Here is a 10007-nt window from a genome sequence, read left to right on the forward strand (position 1 = left end):
TGAGATATAAACTCAGAATTGAGATATAAACTCAGAATTGAGATATAAACTCATAATTGAGATACAAACTCAGAATTGAGATATAAACTCAGAATTTAGATATAAACTCAGAATTGAGATATAAACTCAGAATTGAGATACAAACTCAGAATTGAGATACAAACTCAGAATTGAGAAATAAACGCAGAATTGAGATATAAACTCAGAATTGAGATACAAACTCATAATTGAGATACAAACTCAGAATTGAGATATAAACTCAGAATTTAGATATAAACTCAGAATTGAGATATAAAGTCAGAATTGAGATACTAACTCAGAATTGAGCTATAAACTCAGAATTATGATATAAACTCAGAATTGAGATATAAACTCATAATTGAGATACAAACTCAGAATTGAGATACAAACTCAGAATTGAGATATAAACTCAGAATTGAGCTATAAACTCAGAATTATGATATAAACTCAGAATTGTGAGATATAAACTCAGAATTGAGATATAAACTCAGAATTATGCGAAAAAAAGTTGCAATTACCTTTTTTATTTTTTTATTCAATGGCAGAAAAAAACTGAATTACGAGATATAGACTCAAAATTGTAAGAATTGACAGAATTGTGAAGAAAAAATTCTGAATTGTGAGATAAAAAGAAAAGAAAAAAATTACTTTTATTTTTTTTATTCTGTGGTGGAAATAGAAGTCCATGTGACTTGTGCATTACTGTATATAAGCCATATGATACATTTTATATGAGGAACAGAATGAAATTTAATTACTTCTGCACAGGAAAGCTTCCTCTCTGCTGAAACTCTCAAATTCCGTTCTCATTTACGCATATTAAAATTCTCAACATGTTTTCCACCAGGTTTGACGTCAGTAACACCGAAAGAATGTCTCATGATGCAACAAGTATGAATATTCAAAAGTGTGCATATTTGTGTGTGCAGTTCTCACTGAATTGTGACTTACATTGAGTCTGTTACACGCAAAGTCAAATGATGACAGAATTTTCTATTCCTTTCATTCTTTTTGGTGATGGTGAAGTTGTCATTTGTCACATCACATGGAGGATCTGCATGTGTTGTGGCCCAGCAGTTTACCCTGATTTCCCCCTACTCGCACTCAGTGAAGCAGCCCGTTCCTCCACACCTCTGTGGGACGCAGATGCTGCTGTTGCCCCGACGATAGTTGCCAAGCAGCTGAGGAAGTGCTAATTAGGATTGCAGGAGAGATGATGGGGAGTAGTGGAGGAGGAGGAGTGTGTGTGTGTGGCTGAGTGTGTTTTAAATGGACTCTTAATGGTCACTCCTGGAGTCTTAGGACTGCTGTGGTTTGTTTTAGGGCCCAGAAGGCTTTTAGTTTGTTCATAAAGAGCTGAATTACAGCAAAAAAACACAAGCCTGTTTATGTGACTGTTTGGTATTCTCTCCTTACAATAATTATGCTTACAGAGCAGGTTATTGCACTCAACTTTGGCATTGTAAGTAGAATTGTATGCAGTCGACACGAACTATGCAAGTTTCATGATTACATAAATTGAAACTCAGAATTATGATATAAACTCAGAATTGTGAGATATAAACGCATAATTGAGATATAAACTCATAACTGAGATACAAACTCAGAATTGAGATATAAACTCAGAATTGAGATATAAACTCAGAATTGAGATACAAACTCAGAATTGAGATATAAACTCAGAATTGAGATACTAACTCAGAATTGAGATATAAACTCAGAATTGAGATATAAACTCAGAATTATGATATAAACTCAGAATTGTGAGATATAAACTCAGAATTGAGATATAAACTCAGAATTGAGCTATAAACTCAGAATTATGATATAAACTCAGAATTGTGAGATATAAACTCAGAATTGAGATATAAACTCAGAATTGAGCTATAAACTCAGAATTATGATATAAACTCAGAATTGTGAGATATAAACTCAGAATTGAGATATAAACTCAGAATTGAGCTATAAACTCAGAATTATGATATAAACTCAGAATTGTGAGATATAAACTCAGAATTGAGATATAAACTCAGAATTGAGCTATAAACTCAGAATTATGATATAAACTCAGAATTGTGAGATATAAACTCAGAATTGAGATATAAACTCAGAATTGAGCTATAAACTCAGAATTATGATATAAACTCAGAATTGTGAGATATAAACTCAGAATTGAGATATAAACTCAGAATTGAGCTATAAACTCAGAATTATGATATAAACTCAGAATTGTGAGATATAAACTCAGAATTGAGATATAAACTCAGAATTGAGCTATAAACTCAGAATTATGATATAAACTCAGAATTGTGAGATATAAACTCAGAATTGAGATATAAACTCAGAATTTAGATATAAACTCAGAATTGAGATATAAAGTCAGAATTGAGATACTAACTCAGAATTGAGCTATAAACTCAGAATTATGATATAAACTCAGAATTGAGATATAAACTCATAATTGAGATACAAACTCAGAATTGAGATACAAACTCAGAATTGAGATATAAACTCAGAATTGAGATATAAACTCAGAATTGAGATACAAACTCAGAATTGAGATATAAACTCAGAATTGAGCTATAAACTCAGAATTATGATATAAACTCAGAATTGAGATATAAACTCAGAATTATGCGAAAAAAAGTTGCAATTACCTTTTTTATTTTTTTATTCAATGGCAGAAAAAAACTGAATTACGAGATATAGACTCAAAATTGTAAGAATTGACAGAATTGTGAAGAAAAAATTCTGAATTGTGAGATAAAAAGAAAAGAAAAAAATTACTTTTATTTTTTTTATTCTGTGGTGGAAATAGAAGTCCATGTGACTTGTGCATTACTGTATATAAGCCATATGATACATTTTATATGAGGAACAGAATGAAATTTAATTACTTCTGCACAGGAAAGCTTCCTCTCTGCTGAAACTCTCAAATTCCGTTCTCATTTACGCATATTAAAATTCTCAACATGTTTTCCACCAGGTTTGACGTCAGTAACACCGAAAGAATGTCTCATGATGCAACAAGTATGAATATTCAAAAGTGTGCATATTTGTGTGTGCAGTTCTCACTGAATTGTGACTTACATTGAGTCTGTTACACGCAAAGTCAAATGATGACAGAATTTTCTATTCCTTTCATTCTTTTTGGTGATGGTGAAGTTGTCATTTGTCACATCACATGGAGGATCTGCATGTGTTGTGGCCCAGCAGTTTACCCTGATTTCCCCCTACTCGCACTCAGTGAAGCAGCCCGTTCCTCCACACCTCTGTGGGACGCAGATGCTGCTGTTGCCCCGACGATAGTTGCCAAGCAGCTGAGGAAGTGCTAATTAGGATTGCAGGAGAGATGATGGGGAGTAGTGGAGGAGGAGGAGTGTGTGTGTGTGGCTGAGTGTGTTTTAAATGGACTCTTAATGGTCACTCCTGGAGTCTTAGGACTGCTGTGGTTTGTTTTAGGGCCCAGAAGGCTTTTAGTTTGTTCATAAAGAGCTGAATTACAGCAAAAAAACACAAGCCTGTTTATGTGACTGTTTGGTATTCTCTCCTTACAATAATTATGCTTACAGAGCAGGTTATTGCACTCAACTTTGGCATTGTAAGTAGAATTGTATGCAGTCGACACGAACTATGCAAGTTTCATGATTACATAAATTGTATACACTGTACTGTAGATTTCAGGTTGTATTTGACTGGGATAGATTACTAAAAATACATATATAAATTTTGTGTCATAATCTATTAACATGGTGTATACTACTGTTTTTTGAAAGAAATTAATACTTATTCAACACAGATGCATTAAATTGATAGAAACTGACAGTTAATACTAGAAAAAAATCTAATTTCAAGTAATTGTTCTTTAGAACTTTCTATTTATTAAAGAATTCTAAAAAGCATCTCGATTTCCACCTATTATGCCCCTTTTTATCATATGTGATATAAGTAGGGATGCAACGAAATTAAAATTCTGGGCCGAAACTGAAAATTCTGGATGCACTTGGCCGAAAACCGAAACCGAAAATGCTTTGTAATAATTATTGATTATTTTATTAAATAATATAAAGCAATTTTGTAAGACTTTTTCATTTAAATCAATAATTTTAATGATACTGAATTAAAAAAACACAAGCCAATAAAATAACCAGTTTTACTGAAAGTAACACAATAAAATTGGACAGAAAATATATTAATATTAAATAACAATATATCATTTTTATTCTGTTCAATGCAACAGAATCAGCTATAACTTTTTTTTAGTTCTACAAAGCTATTATCAGAGCATGTGAGGAGAGCATAGCGGGGAGCAGATCAGTGAACGAGAGGGTAGCGTCATTTTACCAGCGTTGCCATGTTACAACAGGAACAAGTATACTACATAGAAATTTCCTGTTGGTGTGTTATTTGAGCAGACTTAGCTATTCCGGTGAGCATGAGCGGAGCGCACATTCATAGAGCAGACTATTGGCCCTGTCCCAAATGGCACCCTAAACACTCGCGGCCTTCCTCTGAGTCCGCACTTTTGTGACGTAATGCCGCTTTGACTGTCGGGTAGAAGTCTGCTGCGGAGCTCGCCCCAGTGAGGGTGCATAACGGCCGCAAAGGGGGCGCTCGCAAGCACCCTTCTGAACGCTAAAATGACGAATAGGACACCCTACGTTCTCGTGGACTAAACGGACACGCGTTGCCATGTTACAACAGGAACAAGTATACTACATAGAAATTTCCTGTTGGTGTGTTATTTGAGCAGACTTAGCTATTCCGGTGAGCATGAGCGGAGCGCACATTCATAGAGCAGACTATTGGCCCTGTCCCAAATGGCACCCTAAACACTCGCGGCCTTCCTCTGAGTCCGCACTTTTGTGACGTAATGCCGTTTTGACTGTCGGGTAGAAGTCTGCTGCGGAGCTCGCCCCAGTGAGGGTGCATAACGGCCGCAAAGGGGGCGCTCGCAAGCACCCTTCTGAACGCTAAAATGACGAATAGGACACCCTACGTTCTCGTGGACTAAACGGACACGCGAAAATTAGCATCAGAATTTTTAATCTAGTGTGCCTTTTTCTTCAAAACTCCATTCTTGCACCATATATATTAAATATTTCTCACATCAAGCCACCGAAAAACAAAAATGCACTTAAAAAAAAAGATTTATTTTGAACCAATTTTCACTTAGAAATTGCTAGTGGATTTCACAAAACAATTTGATTTAAGTGTGAAATTCAAATAGTATTTTCTTGTAAAATGTACTTCAGTAATCTATTTATGACTTTAAAAAATATATTTTTTATTGTGTATGAGAAACAAAATGAGACTCATGTATATATCATATACTGCTAATTTTGCTCAATAATTTCATCATCATAAAGACAAAAAGATTTGTAATAAAGTAATGCAACATTTAGTATGGTATCTTCAAGGGGACACTGTTAGAAGAAGTGCTCTCGCCTCTTTTGCTGGTGATGTACTCAACAGGCCATTAGGAGGAGACCGCAAACAAACACACGCAGCCCACAGTGGCCCAAACTCAGGGTGTGATGGTAAACAAAAAGTATGCGCAGTGACAGCCGGGCCCCGGGGACGCAGCCTGCCACGTTTGCGTGTGTTTTCTTGAGTCAGTTTCCACTCTTAGGGACGGGCTTGCAGGAATAGCAGATCTGGAATATGTAATGAAGTGTGTTTTCCAGGAACGGCCCAAAACAGAGTCGTCAGTGATTCACTGTAACGGACATGGAGATGTGCACTCACATGTGATTATAGCTGCTGTACAAACGCTGAATGAATGAAAGAAGATTCGTTCTCCAGGGCACGCAAGAACCGTACGAAGTTGCTGCTGCGTCCCAGTTCTGTCGTATGGTTTCCATAGCAATAAATAATGCAGTCGACTGTAGCCTGTTCTCACTGTTTGGGGCGCCATGTCCCTGGAAAAGCAGGTCAACTCCACCGCAAGCCTGCACCATTGAGGAATCGCACGCCTCCTGAAGCTCTTAGAGGAGCTGCGAAAACCACTGTGCCACTGATCTACCGAATCGCTCCGGAATAGTTCCTTAAGATGACAATTCTGTCATCATTTACTCAACCTCATGTCATGTTCCAACCCTGTATGTTGTTTTTTGCAACACAAAAGTTGCATTTTTAGAAACTCTTTGTGCAGTTTTTGAATTCAAAGAGTTCATGGCATAATTTTTTCGGGGTAAACTGTTTCTTTAACCTTAAATCTTAATCGGGAGCGGTTAATGTCCTCAAGTGTTGGGTTTCTCTGGCCTTCTTCTGGTAAGTTGGTGAATCAGAAGAAGGTCAGTGGGTTGGTGGCTTGGAGCCCTGATGGGAACAGCTGAGTGGAAAGGGAACAGGAGAACTGAGGAGTTGCGTGACCCGCGGCCATCCACCTGTTGGAGGGCTTATGAGGAAAGCATGAGTGCTTCTCTGCATGGTTTGGGGTGGGATGGAAAGAGAAAACCTGACAGAGGGCAAAAGACCATCCAGTTTTACTATAGTTAATGATGCAACCCAGAGATCTTTTGAAATAAAATGAAACATTTATGTTGCAAAAATATAAGAAAATGTTCAAAAATCATCATGATTATGGTACACTACTGGTCCAATTTTTTTTAAACAATTAGTACTTTAATTCAAGAAGGATTAATTAAAGTGATCAAACGTAACAGCTGTAAAGACATTTAAAATGTTATAAAGATTTCAGTTTTAAAAAAACTGCTGTTCTTTTGAACTTGTTAATCACAAAATCTTGAAAAAAATTTGTATCGCAGTTTTCACAAAAGTATGAAACAGCAAAATTGTTTTCTTAATTGATAATATTCATGTTTGTTGAGCAGCAAATCAGCATATTAGAATGATTTCTGAAGGATGTGACACTGAAGACTGGAGTAATGATGCTGAAAATTCAGCTTTGGTCACAGGAATACTTGCATTTTTAAATATATTCAAATAGAAAACATTTTAAATTGTAATATTTCACAATATTGCTATTTTACTGTATTTTTATCAATTATATGCAGCCTTGGTGAGCAGAAGAGACTTTCAGAAACTTTCAAAAGCATTTAAAAAATCTTACTGACCTGAATGGTAGAATCCAGCTGTGTCCATATTCACAATATATCATTGCCTCTCCTACCTTTTAGATTAATGAAATAACTTGGCAGAAAACTTCAGGAAATTGAACAACATTTCGAAGTACAGCATTACATAAAGGTTTTTAGAGGTCAGTTAAAAACCCGTAAACTTCTGACATTGTGTGCCATGCTTGTCCTCTCACTCTGAGAGTTGGTGATCATGTTGAAAGGCTCTGAGGAAGCGAGAGGACTTTGCATTTAGGGAACAGGGACAAGATCAGACAGTAGAGGTGTCCCTTGTCATCTATTCTGTCCTACATAAAACATTATTTTTGACTCCATCAAATGGGACTTTTTGAGCCCACTTTACCATCTCTGGACCACTTATATAATAGGCTGATAAAATCCTGAATGTGCATTTTAGGTATAACTGGATACCATACAGACACTTTAGCCTTGTTTTTCTGTCTTTTTATTTGTATCACATAAATTATTTGGTCAGTTTTATTATAGAGCAAAATAAATTAGTTCTACAGTCAAAAAACAACCAGCATGGCTTAAAGAATGAATTAAAATGTTATGTTTTCTGCAGGATTATTTACAGTAGACTACTGTTACAGTATAATGCTATAAAAGATTTGTGTTTTAAATAAATGCTGTTCTTTTGAACATTCTATTCAACAAAGAATCCTGAAAAAAAAAATCTATCACAGTTTCCACCAAAAATATTCAACATTGATAATAGTACGAATTGTTTCTTAAGCAGCAAATCAGCATATTAGAATGATTTCTGAAGGACCATGTAACACTGAAGACTGGAGTAATGATGCTGAAAATTCAGCTTTAATCACAGGAATTAATTTCATTTAAAAATATATTCAAACAGAAAACAGTTATTTCAAATTGTAATAATATTTCACAATATTATTGTACTTTTGATCAAATGAATGCAGCTTTGGTAAGCATAAGAGACGTCTTTCAAAAATTAACAACCTCAAGCTTTTCTACATTTTAAAAATATATTCAAACAGTAGACAGTCATTTCAAATTGTAGCAATATTTAAAATTATTACTGTTTTTACTGAATTTTTGCAGCTTTGGTGAGCACAAGAAAAAAATCCTACCTAAATTTTGAACAGTAGTGCACATGAAGTTTAATCCTTGATATGAGCAATAGTCTCAACAAGTACTACTGATTAGACTGATTAGACCAGCCATTTATTAAGGCATGGAGTGATGAGTTGGTTTATTGTTTCATGTGGCAGGGCTGAGTCACCGTCTCTCTGCAGCTGTGTGTCAGGAGGACATGTGTCTCCTTCATTGCATTCTCATCATGAACCACTACAAAACGGCAAAAAACACAATTGAATGCAAAGCTTTGACTGCTTTTTATAGGCCGCAGGGAGCTGAGAGAGCTGTCACAAGCTATTTATGGGATGCGTTCAGCGTTGGCTAGAATCTGGAGTAATTATGTCATGTGTTTATTCCAGAGTGAAGAACACTCCACTGCCGGTCAAAGTGTGCTCTACAGTGTTCCAGGTACACATGAGCGGGAAACCTAAGAGTATCACCGTCGAGACCAAACCCGGCCAGACCGCTGCAGACTTCAAGAAGAGTCGAACAGGATTCACCTTACTGCTGCCCCATCAGTAAAGCCAATGCTTAGGACATAAAACAGTATTCAGCCATTCAGTCAGAGATGGGACATAAGTGGAACAAAATTTCAGATTTTCCCAATCTTAAGCAATGCACTTTGTTGTTATTAAATAGTGTGTTGAAGTGATTTTTTGTAGGCCAACCAGAAGTTAGTATAACACTGGTTCCCTCGAATAGGATTTTTCCAATGGCTTTTAGATTATTGCTGAAAATAAGCACTTAAGTTCATGATTCTTACACGCTTTGTTCATCATGATAATCTTCACAATTAAACACAGCTTTGAATTTTGGAGCATAAATACAATCGCCAGAAGTAGAAAAATAAACGTAGGCTATAAATGAATTCAGTGTTATCCACAACTGTTCCAGTATTTATTTAAAAACATTTTCCCCTAAAGTTTGAGTTAAAATACACTCTCTGAAAAAAAAAAAGGTACAAAAGTTGTCACTGGTGCAGTACCTTTTCAAAAGGCACACCTTTGTACCTAAAGAGTCCATATTGTTACCTTAAAGGTACATATAAGTCCCCAAAGTGTACATATTAGTACCTAAAAGGTACAAAAGTTTATCTTTAGAAAAGGTACCGCCTCACAACTGTTCCAGTATTTATTTAAAAACATTTTCCCCTAAAGTTTGAGTTAAAATACACTCTCTGAAAAAAAAAAGGTACAAAAGTTGTCACTGGTGCAGTACCTTTTCAAAAGGCACACCTTTGTACCTAAAGAGTCCATATTGGTACCTTAAAGGTACATATTAGTACCTAAAAGGTACAAAAGTGTACCTTTTGAAAAGGTACCGCCCCAGTGACAACCTTTGTACCTTTTTTTCTGAGAGTGTAGTTTGTAAGAGTGCAATTGACCAATCAATTGATCAGTAAGCCCCGCCCCCCCCTTAGTTACTGTTGCTCACTCGGACAAACAAACAGAGTTGCTCACTATCTTACAATGACAGCTGTCAGTGAAAATCTTCTTCCGAGGTGTTTCTGATCAATTTGGGACACAGATGGACCTTCAAGTGGGACTTAAATATGCCATGGAGGGATATATAAAAGATATTAAAATAAATATGTAAAAATACAGATCACAATGCAAACGGGAGAATTATGTTACGGTCGTCACGATCACAATGACAACATCCTGGATCAACACCGTTCATATACCGCAAAGTAAGATTGAATTAATTTACATTTAACCAGATTAATATGGAGAGGCACTCTAATATAGACCTTCGTTTATGTGTTTTTGACTTTCACTGCAC

General features: G+C 35.8%; 1 protein-coding gene across 1 annotated transcript in view; it reads left to right on the forward strand.

Annotated features, from left to right (window-relative positions):
* The window catches only part of LOC107672858 (unconventional myosin-Ig-like), a 60228-nt gene extending 51091 nt beyond the window's left edge, over positions 1 to 9137 (forward strand). The window contains exon 22 of the mRNA XM_016466233.1: positions 8585 to 9137. Within this exon, the coding sequence (XP_016321719.1) occupies positions 8585 to 8747 (163 nt within the window). The 3' untranslated portion in view covers positions 8748 to 9137. The remainder of the gene's footprint in view (positions 1 to 8584) is intronic.
* The last annotated feature ends 870 nt before the right edge of the window (positions 9138 to 10007 follow it).

Source organism: Sinocyclocheilus anshuiensis, unplaced genomic scaffold, assembly GCF_001515605.1.
Source record: "Sinocyclocheilus anshuiensis isolate Anshui unplaced genomic scaffold, SAMN03320099.WGS_v1.1 scaffold132, whole genome shotgun sequence".
Lineage (NCBI taxonomy): Eukaryota > Metazoa > Chordata > Actinopteri > Cypriniformes > Cyprinidae > Sinocyclocheilus > Sinocyclocheilus anshuiensis.